Below are 27,914 nucleotides of genomic sequence, written 5' to 3'. Positions count from 1 at the left end.
TATTGACTTAAATACATATCCTCTGCTGCTTGTTGCTAATATTATGTTGCATGTTATTTTGTTTCGTATTATGTTATGTTGAAGTACAAGCTCACCAGAGCTTATGTTTACTGTTGGTAATATTAGACGTGAAATAAAGTTTCTTGTATCTTGTAACGGTGTGGAGAACATCCTGATTTTGACTAATTATACCAGCACCGCCTCTACAAATCACTAAAACTTTATAATCTTCCACCATATTTAAATTACAAACTCGTTTCTATTCAAAAGCAAAGCTAAAAGATAGTCCTTGCTGCAACCCCTGTAACTCTGAAAGAGGAACTATATTACATTTACCGGGAAATGGGATCAATTCCAAAATCTTCCCAAAGTCTAGATATGTTGTTGGAGGCTACATTCATAAATTTTGTCATCAAATAACAAGTTAAGATCAGTAATAACAACATAAATATATAAAACATTATGTGTGGTGCCTTCCTCCATAACAAGCATCGTAAGGAGATTATTTCATCACAGAATATTTTCTGGATTTTTTACCGGGAAATGATTACTTGTACTTAATTACACTATGCCAGGAGAACGTCCTCCGAGCATGCGCACCTTATTTACAGAAATAAACTTCCGGATTAGGAAACAGAAGTTTTCTGAATCGTCTAAACGAAAATATGACAAGAATTTGACAGGTGAGACAGTTAAATAACGGCATTCTTTTCCAGCCTATATTTTCAAACTTTACATTTGACAACGTCGCTCTTTACCCAATCGCTAAATTCAATCTTATTGAATCATGTGCGAAGTATTTTGTTTGACAGACTGCACCCGTCTTATTTTAGACTCCTACCATTGGACGGAGTCCACAGGCTTGTATAGATGAGTTAGATATCTCTGAATGAAGGGGGGTTTGGATCATAATATACATAAATGTATCGATCCCTTCTTCTGAAATGCTTTTCATGTCATAAATGTTTGATGAGAAATTACTATAACTACAATCACAACAGCCGGACGTTCTGCCAATAAGAATACAATCTTGTCTACGGACTATTTTTATAGAGATTATAAGTGAGACTATTTTCTAAGTGATCTGGATATAGAGTAATTCAGACAATGTTATTAACCTTTGGCACATCAGATCATTTCAGAACTCTGAAAGAGTTTTGGCCACGATTTTTCATAAATTCGTATTTCAATCTGAAAAGTGCAATAATGTACATGTATAGTCCATGGAATCTCTCACAGACAACTGCAGGGCCCCATTCTTTTACATTACGTTATTGAATATGCATATTTAAATTGGAAGGGGGCAAGGTAATTTGATACAGAACATCAAAGAGTTCCTTCATTGATAGCATGCTTCTATATGCAATAAGACAGACATTCCACACCTGATTTCATTTACATATGCTCAAACTCTTTTTTAAAGTCAAACATTTTTATTACATGGTGTATTGTTTATACAATGATAGATGAAAAAACTCAAATGTTTTCCTACTTTTATTATTCTTTTTGGGAAAGAAACACCATAACCAGAACACAACTATATTTATGGGCAACCTTGTACAAGAATTTCCATATGAAATGGCTGAAACAGGACGTTGTTTGAAAACATATTTGTTTTTAACAAAAACACAAATTTCAAAACATATTGCTCTATTAAACATATATTTGTAACTTTGTATTATAATTTGATTGCTAGTTTGTGTTACAGTGATCAAAGTCATTCTGATACAATGTCATGCAGATCAATAGTTGAGATGATAAATTACATCCCTATCTGGAACCAATGATAATACAGTACTCATACCCTGTCTCCAAATGACAAAGCACTAGCCATGTCTAGTTCTAAAGATTGATGCAAAATAAGATATATTTCGATTTGAGATGTAATGAGAATTAGGAAAAACTTAAATAAAAAAACACAGGTCATTTATTTATCTGTTTTTTTTTTTTTTTTTTTCTTTTTTTTTTTTTAAATATGTCAACATTAAATAAGTTAGGTGAAAAAAAAGTAAGAAAATAAAGGTGATATGTCATGTGTAAATGAAACACCACTCCTTAAAAATAAAGGTGATATGTCATGTGTAAATGAAACACCACTCCTTAAAAATAAAGGTGATATGTCATGTGTAAATGAAACACCACTCCTTAAAAATAAAGGTGATATGTCATGTGTAAATGAAACACCACTCCTTAAAAATAAAGGTGATATGTCATGTGTAAATGAAACACCACTCCTTAAAAATAAAGGTGATATGTCATGTGTAAATGAAACACCACTCCTTAAAAATAAAGGTGATATGTCATGTGTAAATGAAACACCACTCCTTAAAAATAAAGGTGATATGTCATGTGTAAATGAAACACCACTCCTTAAAAATAAAGGTGATATGTCATGTGTAAATGAAACACCACTCCTTAAAAATAAAGGTGATATGTCATGTGTAAATGAAACACCACTCCTTAAAAATAAAGGTGATATGTCATGTGTAAATGAAACACCACTCCTTAAAAATAAAGGTGATATGTCATGTGTAAATGAAACACCACTCCTTAAAAATAAAGGTGATATGTCATGTGTAAATGAAACACCACTCCTTAAAAATAAAGGTGATATGTCATGTGTAAATGAAACACCACTCCTTAAAAATAAATTGTTGACAATAGTGGAAACTAAGTATTTATTTTGTTCTTCATTGTAACTCCATGTTCAGTTTTCTAATTTTTCATGTTAAAGAGATATAGTGGTGTGATATAATGCAGTGGGAAATGACAAACATTTCTACTAATTTAAGTCCTCTGACAAAAAACAAAACTTGGGTCTCCAGCTTGATAATTCATGATTCTACAAATTGTAAATTTGAATCAAAGAAGTATGCTCGATCAGTTGCGTGAAAGCAACCATATTTAGTGCTATATCAGTTTAGGTACAAAACACACCCGCATGCTACCTGTGATTTCCCAAATCCTCTTCACTACAAATCAATGGATCACATTGAGCATAGAAATCACATCCTACCAAGCACCACAACAGGAATCAAATCTGATAACCCGTAGCTCTGTATATCATATATGCTTTATAGTAGGAATGACATCCATGGGAATGGTATCACAATACAAATGGCATCCACAAGCATATTGTCATAAAAGCAGTCACATTAACTGGGATGGTGTCTTAGTAGGAGTGACATCTACAGTCATGGAGTCTTAGTAGGAGTGACATTTACAGTCATGGTGCCGTAGTAGGAGTGACATACACTGGGGTGGTGCTTTAGTAGGAATGACACACTGGGGTGATGCTTTAGTAGGAGTGACATACACTGGGGTGGTGCTTTAGTAGGAGTGACATACACTGGGGTGGTGCTTTAGTAGGAGTGACATACACTGGAGTGGTGCTTTAGTAGGAGTGACATACACTGGGGTGGTGCTTTATTAGGAGTGACATACACTGGGGTGGTGCTTTAGTAGGAGTGACATACACTGGGGTGGTGCTTTAGTAGGAGTGACATACACTGGGGTGGTGCTTTATTAGGAGTGACATACACTGGGGTGGTGATTTAGTAGGAGTGACATACACTGGGGTGATGCTTTAGTAGGAGTGACATACACTGGGATGGTGCTTTAGTAGGAGTGACATACACTGGGGTGGTGCTTTATTAGGAGTGACATACACTGGGGTGGTGCTTTAGTAGGAGTGACATACACTGGGATGGTGCTTTAGTATTTTGCATTTAACTTTATCGAACTTAACTTCGAGCGCCAATCTGTAAAGTTTGTCTCGTGATTTTGTATAGCTTGGCGCCCCAGTTGCATGTTTAAAACAAATGTTACAGAATGGTCGGTATCGACATTTTGAGAAGAGATATTATCAAACACGTACACCATTTCTCAATATAATCACTTGTCAAAAAACGCCCGATTTATGACAAGACACACCGAGGTATTGTGACAACACACATCTTACGCGGCATACGACACCCTCTAACAGAAAATGTCAAATCACAAATAACGTTTAAAAAGATCATGTGTATAGTACAGTTATGTAAAACAGGATATGAACGCTTGGTGTGTGTGATCAGAATATCATATGAAACTAGATGTAACCATCTTTATAATATAGACAAAATTCACTGCTTTACTTGCATGTGTATGTATTTCATTGTATATACCAGTAAACTTGTATCAACATCTATCTCTCACGATACACATACTATATTATCTTAAACTTCCCATGCACAAAAGTAATCCAATCTATATAAATATATCCCTCCACTTTCTGCGACAACCATGATTGAAAAATCGTCGTCACCTCATGAGATATCATGACTGCGACCATTTTCAGAAATACGCCAATTAAGTCTGTAACATTTTCATTGCCACAGTTACGATGTTTGATTTACGTACACTGGGGTGGTGATTTAGTAGGAGTGACATACACTGGGGTGATGCTTTAGTAGGAGTGGCATACACTGGGATGGTGCTTTAGTAGGAGTGACATACACTGGGGTGGTGCTTTATTAGGAGTGACATACACTGGAGTGATGCTTTAGTAGGAGTGACATACACTGGGGTGGTGCTTTAGTAGGAGTGACATACACTGGAGTGGTGCTTTAGTAGGAGTGACATACACTGGAGTGGTGCTTTAGTAGGAGTGACATACACTGGGGTGGTGCTTTAGTAGGAGTGACATACACTGGGATGGTGCTTTAGTAGGAATGACATCAACTGGATGATGTCAGTAAGTATCTACCGTAATTGACCTACATTCAAGATAAGCGGATGAATTGTGTAAAAGTTGACTAGATAAATTCCTGCCAAGTAATTATCATTAACTATCTTGTTGCTGATTGACTAGATATATTACTATCATAACAATAACAAAACAATGAAATAATTTATTGACCCTTAATAGCTACTGTTTAGGTCACCTGAGATAAAGTCTCAATGATGCCTATTACGATACTGTTTTGTCTGGCGTTGTCCGGCATACATAAAAAAGCTTCCATATTTTTTACTTCTTCTGGAAAACCCCTGAACAGATTTTTAAAAAGCTTGACAGAAACCTTCCTTGTTCAAAGGTTAACCAAAATTGTAAATTATGTGGTAATTTCAAAAACTTCTCATTACCAGAATATGGTAGAATCAAAAACTCTTATGTAATTCACGGAAGTAAACAGAAGGGTCTAGTACAAAACTATAGACTCGACAGGTCTGCTTTTCCGGTCATATAATAAGAATTAGACCTTTATTTGCATGGTTATAATAAGATTAGTACTATTACTTCCTGACCATGTTGGGATAATAACAGATTTCCTGGAATTAAAGATATTTCTAGTCAAAATTAATACTTGAATGAGGACAGATGGAGGTAAACAAATCAATATCATAAAGGTTTCTTTATCAATATACATTACTAATACTTATTACAGGTTATGAATATGTTAATTTGTTTGTTATATATAGAACAGGAAGTCATGAGTAGATAATAAGCTACATGCGATCATCATGATCAGGTATATAACAAAAGGAAATACTTGTATTTGTTTTACCAATTGGTCATTGTGAGCCATAAGAGAATTGTACTATATACCAGTAACTGAAATTAATGTCAAAATGTTGGTGTTTATATGACTAATATATACTGACTACCTTTAAACTTGCTTGTTCATTTCTTAGTTATTTCTGTTACATGTCTTCATTAGCGACAAATTCAAAGTTTCATTGGTTAGTAATTTGACTGGCAGAAATATTTTGTTTAAGAGTGACTTGCTAGGATTTATAGAACATGTCATATGGATGAAGTATCCTGGGGATATAGTATAGAATGTGATTCACTCTATCCTGTTATGTGGTCATCAGTATTCCTTATACAGGAGGTGGTTGTACCTTGTCTATACACCTACAGTCATTGAACCATGAACCTATTGTTAGGAGTGACACAATTTACAAAAATATCATTGGTTTGTCACAGTGTGTAGTGTGTACAGCTCAAGGTGCGCAGTGATAATGAAGTTATTCAGTGTATGCTTTAAAACTACAAACATGACTTATGTAATGAGATTGTGTGAGCTCTATACATTTACTTATACATTTTGTTATCGCTAATGTAATTTGAGGAAGCACTGGCTAGACAGTGTATGTGTATTATTTAGAGCAGAGGTAAACATGTATGTGTGTCGTAGACAATAAATCACTGTAGATTTCAACTTTCTTATATCTCATATTTTTAGCTGGTGATTCATGCTTTGTTAATCACAATATACTACAGACTTTGTAAACACAGGTGATACATTACACTTCACCATAAGGACTTGTTGATAAATTACAAGAGAAATGGGTTTTAGACTATGTGATTAGTAAGTGCATATGTCAGTCCATTCTGTTATGCTATGTTTGGTTATCAACTAGGCTGATATGTTCATGGTATATTATAAGACACATTCTTTTTTGATTTTCTAGTTATATGCCAGACTGAAATTGTGCTTGGTTATCTGTCAGGGTCATATATCAGTGGTATATTAAGACACATTCTTTTTGTTATTGTGTTTGGTTATCAACCAGGGTGATATGTTAATGGTATATTAAGACACATTCATTTTGTTAGTGTGTTTGGTTATCAACCAGGGTGATATGTTAATGGTATATTAAGACACATTCATTTTGTTATTGTGTTTGGTTATCAACCAGGGTGATATGTTAATGGTATATTAAGACACATTCATTTTGTTATTGTGTTTGGTTATCAACCAGGGTGATATGTTAATGGTATATTATAAGACACATTCTTTTTGTTATTGTGTTTGGTTATCAACCAGGGTGATATGTTAATGGTATATTAAGACACATTCATTTTGTTAGTGTGTTTGGTTATCAACCAGGGTGATATGTTAATGTTATATTAAGACACATTCATTTTGTTATTGTGTTTGGTTATCAACCAGGGTGATATGTTAATGGTATATTAAGACACATTCATTTTGTTATTGTGTTTGGTTATCAACCAGGGTTATGGTATATTAAGACACATTCATTTTGTTATTGTGTTTGGTTATCAACCAGGGTGATATGTTAATGGTATATTATAAGACACATTCTTTTTGTTATTGTGTTTGGTTATCAACCAGGGTGATATGTTAATGGTATATTATAAGACACATTCATTTTGTTATTGTGTTTGGTTATCAACCAGGGTGATATGTTAATGGTATATTAAGACACATTCATTTTGTTAGTGTGTTTGGTTATCAACCAGGGTGATATGTTAATGGTATATTAAGACACATTCATTTTGTTATTGTGTTTGGTTATTAGCCTGGATGTCAGTCTGATAATGATTGTTTTCCAATTATCAGTCATGATAACATGACATTACAGACCTCTCTGACCTACAGGAATATCGTATAAACTATTTCTGTTTACTAATTTAATTATAACAGCCACATGTTTTTACTGTTCCAACAAGATATTTCTTTCTATTTTTTTCTATTTACTAAAGAGAACAACAAATCCTTATGTTATGCAGTTGAATTTTAAATTCAAAGCCATCTACCATTATTACAGCCAAATTATATAGAAGAGGAAATATTACCAAATTGTGTCTTACAGGAAATGTAGCAAAATTTAATTGTGGTAGAAACATAACCAAATGGTTTTGTTGAGGAAATATAACCTTATTATATCATAGAGGTAGATTTTTTTAAAACAAATTCAAGTTATAGCACAAAGTATTCAAAAGTTATTGAGAATTTTGTATGTATAAACATGCACTGTACAGATTTAGTGTTTATGAAAAATGGTAATATAGTATCAATTACCCTGATAGATCAAGGTAGAATTGTGATTTAGTGTTCTGTTTTATGTCTAGAGATATGTAAAGGGAGATCCAGAGGGGAGGGGCAGAGGAGAGGGGTATCCAGAGAGAAGGGAAGGACGATAACAGAATAGACTTTCTGATTTACAGCACTGTACATATATCTGTAGTTGGAACCTGTGTAGTCAGAAAACATTTCATTCAGATGATGTGTGATTTAGTGTATGCTTTAACTATAATATGTTGTGTAAAGTTCAGTGTGCAATACATTTTGTATCTGATTTTACTTTTAGAATGGCCAGTAAACCAGACAAGAACAAAAAGAAGCAGCGCACTGGGTCAGAATGGTCAAAGACTGGCAGCTTTATGAACAAACCAGATCGAGGCTGGATCCACCCTGACACACAGCTCCATGTAGACAGTGGCATCTGTTATGGAGTTAGGGTATATATTCAGAATTTATTTATGTAAACACCATCGATAAAAATATGTGTGATGCTTTAATAATTGTTTTATTTTTACTTATGTGCACCAAGATAAAGATTGTAATGTATTACAAGACAAGGATTGTAAGACAATGTATTACAAGACAAGGATTGTAAGACAATTATTAAAAGACAAGGATTGTAAGATAATGTATTGCAAGACAAGGATTGTAAGACAATTATTAAAAGACAAGGATAGTAAGACAATTATTAAAAGACAAGGATTGTAAGACATTGTATTACAAGACAAGGATTGTAAGACATTTATTAAAACACAATGATTGTTAGACAATTATTAAAAGACAAGGATCTTAAGACAATTAGTAAAAGACAAGGATTGTAAGACATTGTATTACAAGACAAGGATTGTAAGACATTTATTAAAACAATAATTTTAAGACAATTAGTAAAAGACAAGGATTGTAAGACATTGTATTACAGGACAAGGATTGTAAGACATTTATTAAAACACAATGATTGTTAGACAATTATTAAAAGACAAGGATTTTAAGACAGTTATTAAAAGACAAGGATTGTAAGACAATTATTAAAAGACAAGGATTGTAAGATAATGTATTGCAAGACAAGGATTGTAAGACAATTATTAAAAGACAAGGATAGTAAGACAATTATTAAAAGACAAGGATTGTAAGACATTGTATTACAAGACAAGGATTGTAAGACATTTATGAAAACACAATGATTGTTAGACAATTATTAAAAGACAAGGATCTTAAGACAATAAGTAAGACATTGTATTACAAGACAAGGATTGTAAGACATTTATTAAAACAATAATTTTAAGACAATTATTAAAAGACAAGGATTGTAAGACATTTATTAAAACAATGATTGTTAGACAGTTATTAAAAGACAAGGATTGTAAGACAATTATTAAAAGACAAGGATTGTAAGACATTTATTAAAACAATGATTGTTAGACAGTTATTAAAAGACAAGGATTGTAAGACATTGTATTATGAGATAAGGATTGTAAGACATTGTATATTAAGACAAGGAGTATAAGACATTACTGAGATACATGGCATTGAGCAAGGTAATAATTGTTTGTAAGAAATGTACTCTAAGATAGTAAATTGTGTTCAATTTCAGTATATTGGGTGTTTGGAGGTGAAGGAGTCAATGAGAAGTCTAGATTTTGACACACGTACAAGTCTTGCCAGGTAACCATATGATTTGATTACTCTTCATTGCTATAGAACAGTTAAATATTATCACTTCCACAATTTGTTAGTATTTCTTTCATTGTCAAGAGCAAAGTAAATCAGTATTGTCCTCTTTCAAACATCTCAACAAGATGATTGCCTCTGAAAACGTCATTATATAGCAGACTTATGATATATCACATGATTGTGTGTTGTTCGGTGAATAATTCAATTTAGTATATTTGCTTATCAACCCATTTTATATGACCGATTTTGACATTGGCAGAAGGTAATGAAATTATATCTCAAACTCATAGGCTACCTCATGACATCACATTTAAGGCCATAGGTATAGAGCAAAGAATATTTAAAAATTTGGCATGGAACAGAATGTCTGCAATATTTCCAAAATTTGGATTATGTTATGAAATAGGTCTGAATTTTGTTTCCATTTCGTATGGTATGAAAACAGTTATAAATTTTTCATTTTGGAGCATTAAATGCTCTGTGCAATTGAAAATTAAAATCACTTTGATTTGTTCCATAAAGAATTTTAAAAGTTATGTACGATCGAAATTCGTCTCGAAATCGCTTGAGTCGAAATTCCATTTGAGTCGAAGTAATTATCAAATCCCGATTTTTTCCCTTCTATATCTTTGTAATTTTATTTTAAATGACTCAAATTTCATTAAGTCGAATTTCTGTTGCGTTAAAGCGATGTTTCAGTCCCTTCAATTGTAAAGCAAGAGAAAAGTCATTCGTTGTCTCGATATTAATTTTTGTCAAAATATCAGCATGTCTTCTGACGAAATCGGTCAATATATACACAGAGTAGAAAGTCACCTGTCCATCATACACACAACACTTAATCACTGGCGATTAATTTCCAGTTTAATTATCCAATTAAAGAGTGGCTTCTTAATAAGTGTCACCATCCTATAGCAGTGACTGGCCTGTACTTTAAAAAGAAAGTGCTATTACACAAAACATGAAAACATTTAGCTTGGTTTGGTGCATCTTCAGGAACGATAAAAACAAAATCATCAAACCAGGACAAATTTTTTAACGAAATCTTATCCCCAGAATTCTGAAAGAAACTAATTTTGAGCTTGTTAACTAAAGGACTGTAATCTGGCACTTTGTCAGATTTAGTGATTGGACAATGAAGTGCTGAAAGTATTTTTCATTGATAGAGTCTATATCTGTCCGTGAATTGTTAAGTCTAGTGCTTGTACAAAGTTTTCTCTAACAGGTAAAACCTTTTTAGTGCCACGTTTTACATACGTTCATTCATAATAAAGTCATATTGATATGATCTGTGGCTTCATACATCTCTTCTTGTAGCATATCAAAAGCAAATTTTAATTTTGTTTCATGTCATTCTCTGTAAAATATATATAATGTATAATGTAATGGAACAATGTGAGTACAGTTGCATTTGATTGGAGTTGTTATTACATGTTTTGTTATCTGGATGAACAAAAAATAAAAGGAGAAAGTAAGATAAACTCATTTGTTTATTTACTGCCATTTTGAATATCAACTGTAACTGATATTGTCAACCTTTTTTATTCGCTTCGTTTGATTCGAAATACGGATAAATCAAAATATTTTCCACTGTCCCTTGAATTTCGAGGTGGCTAGTTTTGACTGTATGTTAATGGTGACTACTGTCAGCTTTAAATGAAATTTTCTTTTAGCAAGAAAAACATTAGATTTTAATTCACTTAGAATAATGTAAGATTTAATTTTAATGAAACACCGTTAACACATATATTATACAGAGAAGCCATCAGCCGAGTTTGTGAGTCAGCTGGGATGAAACCTTTATCAAAGAAGAAGAAGGTGAGAGGCTATGCAATGTTTAACGCTCAGGTTAATGTCAGTGTCACCATACATATCTGTTAGACTGTATCACTAATATTTATGGTGAGACAGTGTCTCTTTCTTATTTCAGTCTTCACTTAAGACTTTAAGCACCACTTATCTGACTTTTGTTGTTGATATATATAGAATGTGTTCAAGATTGATTGGAATCAGATTATTCATGAAATTCAAGTGAGTGTCAATCGTTCAGGTTGTTTTCAACTTTTGACACTATATATTGAGTCAGCAATGTTGTTCCCAAATAGGATGAGTTTTAGGAGGGTTAAATAGATGTACATACATAGGCTAGCATCTGTGGACACTTTTGATAACTATAAAACAGCATTAACATGTCACTCATCTGTGTTCTTGTAGGATAAGAAATTGACGAAGATGTTGGGTGAGAGACCAGAGATGCAGTATGCTGGGTCCAATGTGAACCTTACCATCACAACAGAGGCACTCACACTTATGATTATGGAGTCTGGTGAGGTAGGTTTGTTAAAGGGGATGCTGGGTCCAGTGTTGACCTTACAATCACAACAGAGACACTCGCACTAATGATTATAGAATCTGGTGAGGTAGGTTTGTTAAAGGGGATGCTGGGTCCATTGTTGACCTTACCATCACAACATAAGCACTACCAGTGGTGTTTATGGAGTCTGGTGAGGTAGGTTTGTTAAAGGGGATGCTGGGTCCAGTGTTGACCTTACAATCACAACAGAGACACTCACACTAATGATTATAGAATCTGGTGAGGTAGGTTTGTTAAAGGGGATGCTGGGTCCATTGTTGACCTTACCATTACAACATAAGCACTACCAGTGGTGTTTATGGAGTCTGGTGAGGTAGGTTTGTTAAAGGGGATGCTGGGTCCAGTGTTGACCTTACAATCACAACAGAGACACTCGCACTAATGATTATAGAATCTGGTGAGGTAGGTTTGTTAAAGGGGATGCTGGGTCCAGTGTTGACCTTACAATCACAACAGAGACACTCGCACTAATGATTATAGAATCTGGTGAGGTAGGTTTGTTAAAGGGGATGCTGGGTCCATTGTTGACCTTACCATCACAACATAAGCACTACCAGTGGTGTTTATGGAGTCTGGTGAGGTAGGTTTGTTAAAGGGGATGCTGAGTCCAGTGTTGACCTTACAATCACAACAGAGACACTCGCACTAATGATTATAGAATCTGGTGAGGTAGGTTTGTTAAAGGGGATGCTGGGTCCAGTGTTGACCTTACCATCACAACATAAGCACTACCAGTGGTGTTTATGGAGTCTGATGAGGTAGGTTTGTTAAAGGGGATGCTGGGTCCATTGTTGACCTTACCATCACAACATAAGCACTACCAGTGGTGTTTATGGAGTCTGATGAGGTAGGTTTGTTAAAGGGGATGCTGAGTCCATTGTTGACCTTACCATCACAACATAAGCACTACCAGTGGTGTTTATGGAGTCTGATGAGGTAGGTTTGTTAAAGGGGATGCTGCGTCCATTGTTGACCTTACCATCACACCAGAGGCACTACTAATGGTGTTTATGGAGTCTGATGAGGTAGGTTTGTTAAAGGGGATGCTGGGTCCAGTGTTTACCTTACAATCACAACAGAGGCACTACCAGTGGTGTTTATGGAGTCTGATGAGGTAGGTTTGTTAAAAGGGGATGCTGGGTCCAGTGTTTACCTTACAATCACAACAGAGGCACTACCAGTGGTGTTTATGGAGTTTGGTGAGGTAGGTTTGTTAAAGGGGATGCTGGGTCCAGTGTTGACCTTACAATCACAACAGAGACACTCGCACTAATGATTATATAATCTGGTGAGGTAGGTTTGTTAAAGGGGATGCTGGGTCCATTGTTGACCTTACCATCACAACATAGGCACGACCAGTGGTGTTTATGGAGTCTGATGAGGAAGGTTTGTTAAAGGGGATGCTGAGTCCATTGTTGACCTTACCATCACAACAGAGGCACTACCAGTGGTGTTTATGGAGTCTGATGAGGAAGGTTTGTTAAAGGGGATGCTGAGTCCATTGTTGACCTTACCATCACAACATAAGCACTACCAGTGGTGTTTATGGAATCTGGTGAGGTAGGTTTGTTAAAAGGGGATGCTGGATCCAGTATTTACATCACAATCACAACAGAGGCACTACCAGTGGTGTTTATGGTGTCTGATGAGGTAGGTTTATAAAATGGAATCCTGGGTCCAGTGTTTACCTTACAATCACAACATAGGCACTACCAGTGGTGTTTATGGAGTCTGGTGAGGTAGGTTTGTTAAAAGGGGATGCTGAGTCCATTGTTGACCTTACCATCACAACAGAGGCACTACCAGTGGTGTTTATGGAGTCTGGTGAGGTAGGTTTGTTAAAAGGGGATGCTGAGTCCATTGTTGACCTTACCATCACAACAGAAACACTCGCACTAATGATTATAGAATCTGGTGAGGTAGGTTTGTTAAAGGGGATGCTGAGTCCATTGTTGACCTTACCATCACAACATAAGCACTACCAGTGGTGTTTATGGAGTCTGATGAGGTAGGTTTTTTAAAGGGGATGCTGAGTCCATTGTTGACCTTACCATCACAACATAAGCACTACCAGTGGTGTTTATGGAGTCTGGTGAGGTAGGTTTGTTAAAAGGGGATGCTGGGTCCAGTGTTTACCTTACAATCACAACAGAGGCACTACCAATGGTGTTTATGGTGTCTGATGAGGTAGGTTTGTTAAAGGGGATGCTGAGTCCATTGTTGACCTTACAATCACAACAGAGGCACTACCAGTGGTGTTTATGGTGTCTGATGAGGTAGGTTTGTTAAAGGGGACCAATCTTTTGTAACTCTCTTTATAACTTATGTTTTATCAGCTATTGCCATTTCTACATGTAAGAAATAATTTAGGTTCTTTGATAGTGTCTTAATCAACAATTTTGTCCTATAATGTCATTTTATAGTGTCTTACATTTACTAATTTGATAATATTTTAACTGACAGTGTCTTAACTGTTTTGATAGTGTCTTAACTGACTATTTTGATACTGTCTAAACTGACTGTTTTGATAGTGTCTTAAGTAACTATTTTGATAGTGTCTTAACTAACTATTTTGGTAGTGTCTTACATAACACACAATTTAAATGGTGTTTCTGATCAAAACAACTGGTTCTTATGGTATTTTCTGTACACTTACATTAAAAATAGCCAACCTAGATTATACAGATTTCCATTGCTTACACCTCTACATGGTGTTATGTAGTTCAGTGATATGTTGTTATCCAGTCTACTGATAGAAAGTATGTTGTAATGTGTTATCCAGTCTACTGATAGAAAGTATGTTATAATGTGTTATCCAGTCTACTGATAGAAAGTATGTTATAATGTGTTATCCAGTCTACTGATAGAAAGTATGTTATAATGTGTTATCCAGTCTACTGATAGAAAGTATGTTATAATGTGTTATCCATGTCTACTGATATAAACTATGTTATAATGTGTTATCCAGTCTACTGATAGAAAGTATGTTATAATGTGTTATCCAGTCTACTGATATAAATTATGTTATAATGTGTTATCCAGTCTACTGATATAAACTATGTTATAATATGTTATCCAGTCTACTGATATAAACTATGTTATAATGTGTTATCCAGTCTACTGATATAAACTATGTTATAATATGTTATCCAGTCTACTGATATAAACTATGTTATAATGTGTTATCCAGTCTACTGATATAAACTATGTTATAATATGTTATCCAGTCTACTGATATAAACTATGTTATAATGTGTTATCCAGTCTACTGATATAAACTTTGTTATAATGTGTTATCCAGTCTACTGATATAAACTATGTTATAATGTGTTATCCAGTCTACTGATATAAACTATGTTATAATGTGTTATCCAGTCTACTGATATAAACTATGTTATAATGTGTTATCCAGTCTACTGATATAAACTATGTTATAATGTGTTATCCAGTCTACTGATATAAACTTTGTTATAATGTGTTATCCAGTCTACTGATATAAACTTTGTTATAATGTGTTATCCAGTCTACTGATATAAACTTTGTTATAATGTGTTATCCAGTCTACTGATATAAACTTTGTTATAATGTGTTATCCATGTCTACTGATATAAACTTTGTTATAATGTGTTATCCAGTCTACTGATATAAACTTTGTTATAATGTGTTATCCAGTCTACTGATATAAACTTTGTTATAATGTGTTATCCATGTCTACTGATATAAACTTTGTTATAATGTGTTATCCAGTCTGCTGATATAAACTTTGTTATAATGTGTTATCCAGTCTGCTGATATAAACTTTGTTATAATGTGTTATCCAGTCTGCTGATATAAACTATGTTATAATGTGTTATCCAGTCTACTGATATAAACTTTGTTATAATGTGTTATCCAGTCTACTGATATAAACTATGTTATAATGTGTTATCCATGTCTACTGATATAAACTTTGTTATAATGTGTTATCCATGTCTACTGATATAAACTATGTTATAATGTGTTATCCAGTCTACTGATATAAACTATGTTATAATGTGTTATCCAGTCTACTGATATAAACTATGTTATAATGTGTTATCCAGTCTACTGATATAAACTATGTTATAATATGTTATCCAGTCTACTGATATAAACTTTGTTATAATGTGTTATCCATGTCTACTGATATAAACTTTGTTATAATGTGTTATCCAGTCTACTGATATAAACTTTGTTATAATGTGTTATCCAGTCTACTGATATAAACTTTGTTATAATGTGTTATCCAGTCTACTGATATAAACTATGTTATAATGTGTTATCCAGTCTACTGATATAAACTATGTTATAATGTGTTATCCAGTCTACTGATATAAACTATGTTATAATGTGTTATCCAGTCTACTGATATAAACTATGTTATAATGTGTTATCCAGTGTACTGATATAAACTATGTTATAATGTGTTATCCAGTCTACTGATATAAACTTTGTGGTTCTGATTATAGATGATTGCTAACCACCAAATGCCTGGAATATCTTTTGCATCAGGAGGAGACTCGGTAAGTAACAGATCAATTTAATTAATCTAAATCTTCTGTTAGGGTCCCACCATAGTCCAGGATACCCTACTGTCCACTTCCTAACTTAAAAATCAGTCGTGGTGAAGTAATTCACCACCATTATGTGATGCATAGCGCATCCTTGTTTGTACTCCAAAGGTCAAGTTTTCATACTAAGGGTTTTTCATGGGACCTCTATATTTGTTTGTATGTGCTTCTATCTGAGACACGTTCATCTTGACTTCATAATTTTAATCAGTCATAGTAGAAGAATGACAGTATGTTTTTGAACCAATACAGTATTAGTAGGTGAATCACTTAAAGATACTTGTTTGAATTTCAAATACCGAGTTCTCAAACTTAGGGTTTTCCTGGAATCTTCCATGTATATCAATTTATAGAAAGTACTAGTTGTGTCTGGTTTGTTGCTTTGCAACCAGTCATATTTGAGAGATGAAACCTTGCATGATTGTTAATCAGTGAGTAGTTGAATCACATACACAATAATAAAACTTATGTAGCTAAAGGACATATATAACCACTACTTTGTATCAATGTAAACATCATATACATGATGTCTCATGAATCATGGACAGATGAATTATCATGTTTATATCATAGCATCAGCCTACCTAGGTCTACACCTGAAAGGTTTTGGTCAAGATTAGAGGTCAAAGGTAACATTTTACCACTTTTGAAATGATAACTTGTAGGTAAGATATCTTGTGAACCCATGGATAAATTTAGTTCATATTCACACCATAGCATCAAACCACCAAAGACAAAGGTCAAAGATCACTCTCTACTGCTTTTGAAACAAACACTAGGCCATGGTTGCTCAAAGGTTAGGGAGAATTAAGCAGTGATTAGTGAAAAATTCAGATTGCTGCCACTGAACAAACAAGGGCATCAAAGGCAAAAGTAACACTATAAATTTAACATTATGACCTATCCCAGTAAACCTACCACAGTGAATTAATAGATAATGTTTCTAATTTTACTTAATTCAAATTTGAATATTTAAGCAAACCACTGGTCATCTCAAAACCAGCTATTGAACCACCAGGCCCTTGTGTACAAGATATCCCTTACAAACTCCTCATTTGATTTAAATCATAAAAAAGACGAGGGGTATATTTATGTTAGCCTCTGCTCATTTTGTTTTTATATGTTTTGTCCTTCAAAGGTCAAGATCTAAAGCTAAAGGTTTCTCATTGTATCCAATATGATGAACTACAGAGAACAATAGATATGTCACATTTGTTTTTTAGCTTTTAACAATGGGAATTTATTTCAGACTCATGCATTTGACTGAATATTCCAGTCATTTGTTGGTGTTCCTGTAACTTAACCTAAATGATGTCTTACAGGAGACATTAAACTTTGTTGGTGTTCGTGTAATTTAACCTAAGTGATGTCTTACAGGAGACATTAAACTTTGTTGGTGTTCCTGTAACTTAACCTAAGTGATGTCTTACAGGAGACATCAGACTTTGTTGGTGTTCCTGTAATTTAACCTAAGTGATGTCTTACAGGAGACATTAAACTTTGTTGGTGTTCATGTAATTTAACCTAAGTGATGTCTTACAGGAGACATTAAACTTTGTTGGTGTTCATGTAATTTAACCTAAGTGATGTCTTACAGGAGACATTAGACTTTGTTGGTGTTCCTGTAACTTAACCTAAGTGATGTCTTACAGGAGACATCAGACTTTGTTGGTGTTCGTGTAACTTAACCTAAGTGATGTCTTACAGGAGACATCAGACTTTGTTGGTGTTCGTGTAACTTAACGTAAGTGATGTCTTACAGGAGACATCAGACTCAATTGGTGTTCCTGTAAATTAACCTAAGTGATGTCTTACAGGAGACATTAAACATTGTTGGTGTTCCTGTAACTTAACCTAAGTGATGTCTTACAGGAGACATTAGACTTTGTTGGTGTTCCTGTAACTTAACCTAAGTGATGTCTTACAGGAGACATCAGACTTTGTTGGTGTTCGTGTAACTTAACCTAAGTGATGTCTTACAGGAGACTTGAGACTTTGTTGGTGTTCGTGTAACTTAACGTAAGTGATGTCTTACAGGAGACATCAGACTCAATTGGTGTTCCTGTAACTTAACCTAAGTGATGTCTTACAGGAGACATTAAACATTGTTGGTGTTCCTGTAACTTAACCTAAGTGATGTCTTACAGGAGACATTAGACTTTGTTGGTGTTCCTGTATCTTAACCTAAGTGATGTCTTACAGGAGACATCAGACTTTGTTGGTGTTCGTGTAACTTAACCTAAGTGATGTCTTACAGGAGACTTGAGACTTTGTTGGTGTTCGTGTAACTTAACCTAAGTGATGTCTTACAGGAGACATCAGACTCAATTGGTGCTCCTGTATCTTAACCTAAGTGATGTCTTACAGTTGACATTAGATTTTGTCAGTGTTCCTGTCTCTAAAGTGATGTCTTACAGTATTTATTTGATTTTGTCAGTGTTCCTGTAATTTAAGTTATGTCTTACAGGAGACATTAGACTTTGTTGCCTACGTGGCAAAAGATGCAGTAAATGGACGTGCATGCCATGTCCTGGAATGTGGAGGCGGTCTGGCAGAAGATGTCATCACGACCATCGGTCAAGCTTTCGAGCTCCGCTTCAAAGAATATCTCAAGAACCAGCCAAAACCAGTCACAGCACCAGACAGGTAACAGGAGAAATAGGCCAGAAACACATCTGTCCGGATATATCTTATACATTAGCCATACCTTTAGGTCTTTTTGTTGTATGAACAATATGTCTAGGTAATTGTTATTCTCTTACCCAGGACAGGTAAATCCACAATTTTGCCGTGGGGTTGAGACAAGCTAGGCATGCTCTTTGCATGTTCTTAAAGCAATTAAAGTAACGTCACTGGGGTGATCCGGAAGTTGAAATACTTTTATGAGGTCACACACATAGGCTAATTTGTCTGCTACTAAAATCTTGTGATATCCTTAAAACGGAAAATCCTATGTAATTATCAAAACTTATGATTAAAAACATAAATAAGATATAATAAAAATAAGAGTATAGTGTAATAGTTTTTATTTGGTATTTTATTGTACACTAGAATTATATAATGTTTAAGATTAAATCACAAGTGCTGGAATTACAGCTGTTCATATGCTGTCCACAGTGTGCTTCTTCTTACACTAGGACAAGGAAGATAGGGAATGAGAAAAATAATCATTAACCCTCTTAAGGGTGAGATAGGGAATCTCGGCCCTTGGGAGAAGATTATGAAGCTGTCAACCACTGGGCAAGCATCGTGTTTGACAACTTCATAATCTCCACCTCAGGTTGAGATCCTCCTATCTCTCCCAAATAGTGGTGAAAGATTCTATTAATCTCATTGACTTTATCTCTCAATATACCTTGAGCTGATATCTGAATTTACACTCTTGAGATAATATCTTTGTACACATTTTTAAGGGATAAAGATGGCATTAAAACACATGTTAATAGTAAATACCTTTCACTAGAATTGAGGAAGTTTCTGAGCCTACGGAGTCTGCATATGATTACCCAGACGTCAGTACCAAGCTGATGTTTGAGGATGGCAATGTCTATGATAACAAAATGCCTGTAAGCCACGGAGACCGACCAGAGGAAGGATTATATAGTAATAATTGTAGGCCACATCTATATCCAAACTTAGACCCACTCAATGTAAGTTAGCATTTAACGATGGCACCATACCATATAAAGAAAGGGCAATGCAGTATATTTACACAGTGCTGCTTAAACCACAGCAGTCCTTCCCTTTTGCACAGTGATAGAATAAAGAAAAGACAAGTTGCAGGGTGATGGGCAGACATTTCTATAGTTATTAGCTACAACTGTAAAATATTGAGTGAAATGTTTTGCCCTTTAGAATGGAGAACCCTATCAGTGAAGGGGATGCATGGGGAGAAGACCATGAGGGGGATTATTATAATGACCGACCCGGAGCACGCCCACCCTTGACACAAGCTTCTGAATATGCTGTCCCCACCTCCAATTTACCTGTAAGTATCCCTGCACCTGTAAGTTTTCCTTCACCTGTCAGTATCCCAATATCTGTAAGTATCAATTACATGTGAATATTTGTCATGTCTAAGTATCCCATTCCCTGTAAGTATTACATCACATATAAATATTCTATTACCTGTAAATATCCTCTCACCTGTAAGTAACCCACGACCTGTAAGTAACCCCTCACCTTAAAGTAGTCCAACACCTGTAAGTAACCCACGCACCTGTAAATAACCCCTCACCTTAAAGTAGTCCAACACCTGTAAGTAACCCACGCACCTGTAAGTAACCCCTCACCTTAAAGTAGTCCAACACCTGTAAGTAACCCACGCACCTGTAAGTTACCCCTCACCTTAAAGTAGTCCAACACCTGTAAGTAACCCACGCACCTGTAAGTAACCCCTCACCTTAAAGTAGTCCAACACCTGTAAGTAACCCACGCACCTTAAAGTATTCCAACACCTATAAGTATCCCCTCATCTTAAAGTATAACAACACCTGTAAGTATCCAAACACCTGTAAGTATCCCATCACCTGTAAGAATGCCTCACCTGTAAGTATCCCATCACCTGTAAGTATCCCCTCACCTGTAAGTATCCCATCACCTGTAAATATGCCTCACTTGTAAGTATCCCATCACCTGTAAATATGCCTCACTTGTAAGTATCTCATCACTTGTAAATATGCCTCACTTGTAAGTATGTTATCACCTGTAAGTATCCCTTTACCTGAAAGAATTCCATCGCCTGTACTTATCACCTGTTTCTCCTCACCTTTCTATAACCAGTCAATATCCCATCACTTGTAAGTATCCCATCACCTGAAAATATCACTTACCTGCTATTATCCCATCACCTGTATCCCCTCACCTATAAGTATATTCACAGTATTATATTGTCTATATCTATGAATATGTCTCGCATGCGGTTTAGAAAACGAATTTGTTTTCACTTCAATGTTTATTCATTTGGATTGTTTGTGGGCCAATTAAAGTCTTGATTGTGGACAAATTTGTATTCAATAAAATCAATGTTAACAGTTTTATTGCCAAAAGTATGATTAATTGTTTATAACTATCTAATGATTACATTAACCTACCTGTTTATATGTTAATTAACTTACCTGTTGATTAACTTACCTTTTACAGGTGAGTGATGGCATGTATTCCTCAGTGAAAGACCCGCCACTGTATGATGAAGCCAAGGAACGCTCACTGATTGACTTCTCTGATGCAGAGGTTGCGGAAATCTATGACAATAAAGGTATGCAATAGATATATGTAATCCATGAAACAGAGGTCATCCTTTATTTTAACATCTCTGCAAGGGATCAAACACAAGACATCTGGTGTGCTTGTCTTACATCTCTTACATTAGAATAGAAGATCTTATAACACAACCAGTAGAAGATTAGAGTGTGACGTTTCGATGACTACACAGTCACCTCCATCTTATAACACAACCAGTAGAAGATTAGAGTGTGACGTTTCGATGACTACACGGTCACCTCCATCTTATAACACAACCAGTAGAACATTAGAGTGTGACGTTTCGATGACTACACGGTCACCTTCATCTTATAACACAACCAGTAGAACATTAGAGTGTGACGTTTCGATGACTACACAGTCACCTTCATTTTATAACACAACCAGTAGAACATTAGAGTGTGACGTTTCGATGACTACACGGTCACCTCCATCTTATAACACAACCAGTAGAAGATTAGAGTGTGACGTTTCGATGACTACACGGTAACCTCCATCTTATAACACAACCAGTAGAAGATTAGAGTGTGACGTTTCGATGACTACACAGTCACCTTCATTTTATAACACAACCAGTAGAAGATTAGAGTGTGACGTTTCGATGACTACACGGTCACCTTCATCTTATAACACAACCAGTAGAAGATTAGAGTGTGACGTTTCGATGACTACACGGTAACCTTCATTTTATAACACAACCAGTAGAAGACTAGAGTGTGACGTTTCGATGACTACACAGTCACCTTCATCTAATAACACAACCCATAGAACATTAGAGTGTTAGGTTCCAATGACTACACGGTCACCTTCATCTTATAACACAACCAGTAGAACATTAGAGTGTGAGGTTCCAATGACTACACGGTCACCTTCATCTTATAACACAACCAGTAGAACATTAGAGTGTGAGGTTCCAATGACTACACAGTCACCTTCATCAGATATTGTTTGATGAAGGTGACTGTGTAGTCATGAAGACGTCACACTATAATCTTCTATTGGTTGTGTAAGAACTTCTATTCTATTGACATTACCAACCTGAAAAAGATGTTCCGAAAATACATCTAATACAGTTTCATACTAAGAGAGGTTTTAACTTGTATGGTATTCTCACTCAATTTCTTTATTACTTTCAGGAAATGTGAATGGAGCCTACAAATTTGATGCTGATAATGTCTATGATAACAAAGAGAATGTCATCACCCCCGATATTAACGGTGCTGCAGATCCATTTGATATGGGTAAGTCTCTTTCTATGTACCTCATGGAATAAATCTCATAACACTGTTATCTATAGCCTGGCTCCAATCTCCCAGTCACCAGTTGGGTTGTTTTAGGGGTTTCTGTCCAGTCTATATCAGTATATATTTATCTAGGAATCAAAGATGGCTGAATCTATTAGTCTGCAAATTAATAATATTCATGTGATTCTAAGGCTAAATTGAGTTATATGGTCTGATAAACTAATCGTTTATATGTGATACAGATTTAATGTTGTTCAAGAATTCCACTTTAGGAATCTGAATTTTGTTTACTTGTGTTAAACATACTACATATATTTTATAACTGTACTAACAGAGCCGTTCAGTGCTGGCCTGCCTTCAGGAGAGCAGGACACCTTTCGAAGACAGCCTGATATTTCTCCCTCAGATGTGCCTCCTCCCGCTACCTCCAACATCGCACCTGTGTTTGAGGACTGGTATCATGGTGCACTGCCACGGAAACAGGTAAGACAAAAAAATAACTGAGTAGTAATTGCTTCCTCTCCAGGAACTCAAGGGACTAAAGGATGGTGTTGTCTTTCGACATCCTTCGGTCTCTCCCTCCTTCCATCTGTCCTTTCTTCTGTCTGTCCATACATCTTTTGCCAACACTACTTGAATTTCATACTTGGTAATGCAATGTGTCATATACTTAAAGTAGATCACTTTAACATATATTGAAGCCTAAACTAAACTAGGAATGGGTGATATCATTAATGTAGTTTAGTGGTATTACTTCTCTGAATCGTTTGAACTTCTGATAATGCCTATTAAATTAGTGATATCTGATAATGCCTATTAAATTAGTGATATCTGATAATGCCTATTAAATTAGTGATATCTGATAATGCCTATTAAATAAGTGATATCTGATAATGCCTATTAAATTAGTGATATCTGATAATGCCTATTAAATTAGTGATATCTGATAATGCCTATTAAATTAGTGATATCTGATAATGCCTATTAAATTAGTGATATCTGATAATGCCTATTAAATAAGTGATAACTGATAATGCCTATTAAACTAGTGATATCTGATAATGCCTATTAAATTAGAATTAGTGATATCTGATAATGCCTATTAAATTAGTGATATCTGATAATGCCTATTAAATTAGTGATATCTGATAATGCCTATTAAACTAGTGATAGTGATATCTGATAATGCCTATTAAATAAGTGATATCTGATAATGCCTATTAAATTAGTGATATCTGATAATGCCTATTAAATAAGTGATATCTGATAATGCCTATTAAATTAGTGATATCTGATAATGCCTATTAAATTAGTGATATCTGATAATGCCTATTAAATTAGTGATATCTGATAATGCCTATTAAATTAGTGATATCTGATAATGCCTATTAGATATATTACGGGATTCATTCACATCTGTACCATCAAATGTAATTCAGTAATGAAATGCCATGGAAAACATGGTATCGGTGAAGGCAATCTGATAGAAAACTGTCCCCCTACCAGTGTACAGTAGATTGATTAGTGATGGTAACACTATTCTTTATTTGATATGATGGGTCTGTCATAGATTCTGTGTCTAAAATTAGTTCCTAAGTGAAGTCATCTTACAAGCATTCGTGGGATATAATTTCACATGGAGTGGGGTAGTGTTTTAACAAAAACCAAAGCTGTACATTTCATATGTATGTATTTTAATAAATGTGAGTAAATTGAAAACAAACAGGACTGAAAATTGCATTTCAAGGTAAACAATACTGTTTCAAAGAAAACAAGATTGTAATTTATTTATACAATTAAAATCAAATATCAATTGATATTTATATTTAAGGCTGAAAAACTTCTGCAGAAGGATGGGGACTTTCTTGTGCGACAGAGTTCTTCAGATCCCGGCCAATTTGTGCTTTGTGGTAAACAGGATGGTTCTATAAAACATCTCTTACTGGTGGATCCAGACGGTGTGGTAAGAGTTTTCAAACAGATTTGACATGAAGTTGTGTTTTCCTGAACGGCAGTTTGATTTGACTCTATTTAGAAGAGTAACTGCCCCATCCTTGTTTCCTAAATTTTCTTTTTGTCCTGAGATCTTTTCTCTCAGTTCACAACAGGTCTCATTCAAACTTGGTCATTCTTTTTGTTTGCAGCATTTTAATAATGGGTTTTTGAAGGGTTGGGTTTTTTTTGTTCTTTTGAGCTTTTTAAAATTGACTGTAGATCTTCTCCCTCAGTTTTTATCCAATTTCATTCAAACTTGATAGATTTTTTTATAATAGTATGTACTTGTGCTTTCTTATATGGCATTTTGATTAGACAATTATATTGGTTCATTTCCATATTTATATCAATTAGGAAATCTGCCTGTTTGGGTTATGCAGCTGGGTATGCAGTTTGCCTTCGGTTTATAATTCTTATTAGATCTACCTATTTCTGAAACTTCTAATTGTGTCATTGAAGTCTAACTTTGCCTGACTATTTGTTATGGCTGTCTATGTTAAGCTTGCATTTAAAATTTAATCTTATAAAATCTATCAATCTGGCTGGTTCAATTCTGAAGAGAGTTCAATTAAACTCTGTGCCAAGTTCAAGTGTAGCAATACCTCATATGAGTTGGGTTTTTCAGGGCATCATGATCATGGTCGCTATTACTATTTATAGAAATTTGTCAAATGTTGATACTTTTTTTTTGCGTGAATGTGAGGAATTCATGTCTTACAGACATTTTCTAGTTTATGATATTTAATGCACCATCATCAAATCACTCACATCCATATTTTGTCATCCATCGTTCTGCTATTTCTTGAGAAGTACAAAATGGATCTTCCTCAAATTTCTGGTGTAGGTTCCCATTGATCCCGAGTTTTGCCTTCTAGATTTTGGGACTAATTAGAAAAATGAAATGGCTGACAGACAGCTATCTTGTTTTGTGACAGTGAAAGCTTTTCATTGCTATTTCTTTGGAAATACTTGATGGATCTTTCAGAAATTTCATACACCAGGTAAAGGTTCCCTTGGTCCCTAGCTATACCCTTGTGATTTGGAGACTTATTAGAAAAAAAAATGACTGACAGCCATCATGGACTGGACAGTTAGGATTATTGTTGCTATTTTGTAAAGAAAATGTTCAAACTTCATATAATTAAGTTGAAAAAAACAGAGGGAAAAGATCAAGGTTTTAAAGAAGAAATAGGATCAGATAATGTTGGACACCAAGATTCCACTTGAACCTCTTGTTACAAGTGTGACTTTAGTTTACTGTTCCAATTTGATGTAACGTTGTGTGAACTCTCTACAAAGCATTAAGTCACCAGGAAATCAATAACATTGTTGTATTTCCACATTCCCAGGTAAGGACCAAAGACCGCGCCTTCGACAGTGTACCCCACCTTATCCAGCATCATCGCACTCACAACCTGCCAATTATATCACAGGAAAGTGAACTTCACCTTCTTCGTCCAATCAGCAATGCCTACACAAACTGCTGAAGGGTCTTCTCTTCAAGTTAAAATCACTTTTATTTTGTTTTTGGCTGTCAAGATCATGTATCAACATTGAAGTATGGCAGGTATATAATGTAGAGGTGTGTCAAAACAACTCATAATTATACAGTATGTGTACTTGGCTAACAGAAACTTGCTCAGATGTTTATACCACAGATCAGATATATTTCTGGAACATTTAGGGAGCGTTTTGACTTGGAAGTCAGGTAGACAGCAAGGTGCCATCAGACAAATCAACTACCATTCATATCTTTGAACTTGATACTATTTCCTGGGAAACACCAACCACCATAGGTAAGGAATGTTAACCTGAGAGACATGGTTTGATACACCCTACTTGTCACTGTTTGTGTTTCTGATGAAACTGAGAAATGGACCAGTCACTGCTGATGTGATTGTGTCCTTCGGCAACATACTTTTACTTACTTGCTTTAGATGGCTTTCAGTAAGCTACCTGTTTTTTTTTCCGTGAGATAGCATCATAATGATTCTGGTTTTCTACAGGACAAAGTTTTACAACATTCAAATTGAATTCAGATCAATGAGAAACTTAAGCATGTAAATGAAATTCCTTTCTAAATATTAGAAGTATGTTTATGCATCGGTTGAATTTTATACCAATAATCACATTTGGATGTGTGACTCAATCAGTTTAATGATTCTGATGTTTCTGAGAAACATTTGATATTCAGTAATGCCAGTGGCCTCCCAAACAAACAATATTTTATATTTTAAATTTAGAGTTTTACATCATTATTATTGAACATGTAAAAGCTGGCCTTTTCCAGTTTTTCAATTTTTCACTTTTCAATTGGAATTAGGACAATATTGTGATTAAGCTATTAACACCACTGAACAATGCTCACAGCTACAGTTTACTGTAAACTGTGTACAGGTTAAGCATTGACTTTGTTATTGAAGAATGTTGACATAAGGTAATATTAATGGTTGATTGACAATCAGATTGACTGTTGAGTCAGCTAGTCATTGCTGAGCCAGTTAGGCTGTATCACATCAGTCAGTCTTTGCTGTAAACATTCTCTCAAGTTTTCTTCTTCTTTTACAGAAAACTTTTTAATTTCATACAGTCTAATAACTTCCCTATGATTTATGGAAACAAAAACTTCACCATAAATATAATACCTATGTTTTGTATATTTTTTTGTCAGAAAGGAAATGTTTCCCTGTATACAAGGCTCTCGTTTCTATAATTAGTAACATTTTGTTAAAACATGTTTTATGCTGTTTACTTAGTTTTTTGGGGATGAGTTTTTGCTATTTTGAACAAATGATATATGCAGTATTTTCTAATTCACACCAATATTTCAAACATTCATTAATGTATGTGAAAGTTTCCAGTATTATGTTTTGTTTTTAAGATATTTATTGCACAATGTGGTTTTGTTTATTTTTGTTTCATATACTGCCCAGTATATAAGTACCTTTCTTCATTATTTTACTAT

At 34.7% G+C, this 27,914-nt stretch overlaps 1 protein-coding gene across 1 annotated transcript; it reads left to right on the top strand.

Annotated features, from left to right (window-relative positions):
- Window positions 1-649: 649 nt before the first annotated feature.
- Window positions 650-27,182, top strand: LOC132550618 (SHC-transforming protein 1-like). Its single transcript, XM_060214710.1, has 13 exons — window positions 650-683; window positions 8,101-8,251; window positions 9,406-9,476; window positions 11,243-11,303; window positions 11,700-11,816; window positions 16,347-16,400; window positions 18,916-19,094; window positions 20,304-20,436; window positions 21,591-21,705; window positions 22,847-22,951; window positions 23,289-23,437; window positions 24,786-24,917; window positions 26,299-27,182. Exons 2-13 carry the CDS (start codon window positions 8,102-8,104, stop codon window positions 26,434-26,436), a joined length of 1,404 nt encoding a protein of 467 aa, XP_060070693.1. The 5' UTR covers window positions 650-683; window position 8,101; the 3' UTR covers window positions 26,437-27,182.
- The last annotated feature ends 732 nt before the right edge of the window (window positions 27,183-27,914 follow it).

This window comes from Ylistrum balloti, unplaced genomic scaffold, assembly GCF_031769215.1.
Source record: "Ylistrum balloti isolate Yb309-2 unplaced genomic scaffold, AGI_CSIRO_Ybal_v1 Utg370136, whole genome shotgun sequence".
Lineage (NCBI taxonomy): Eukaryota > Metazoa > Mollusca > Bivalvia > Pectinida > Pectinidae > Ylistrum > Ylistrum balloti.
The sequence above is the reverse complement of the archived record's forward strand: the minus strand, read 5'-3'. Positions and strand labels throughout refer to the sequence as shown.

Bases quoted from the DNA above. Each gene is read 5' to 3' on its own strand.
- LOC132550618 (XM_060214710.1), top strand. From the start codon at position 8,102: ATGGCCAGTAAACCAGACAAGAACAAAAAGAAGCAGCGCACTGGGTCA. The intron at 8,252-9,405 runs GTATATATTCAG...GTTCAATTTCAG, and splicing joins GCATCTGTTATGGAGTTAGG to TATATTGGGTGTTTGGAGGT. The intron at 11,817-16,346 runs GTAGGTTTGTTA...TTCTGATTATAG, and splicing joins TGATTATGGAGTCTGGTGAG to ATGATTGCTAACCACCAAAT.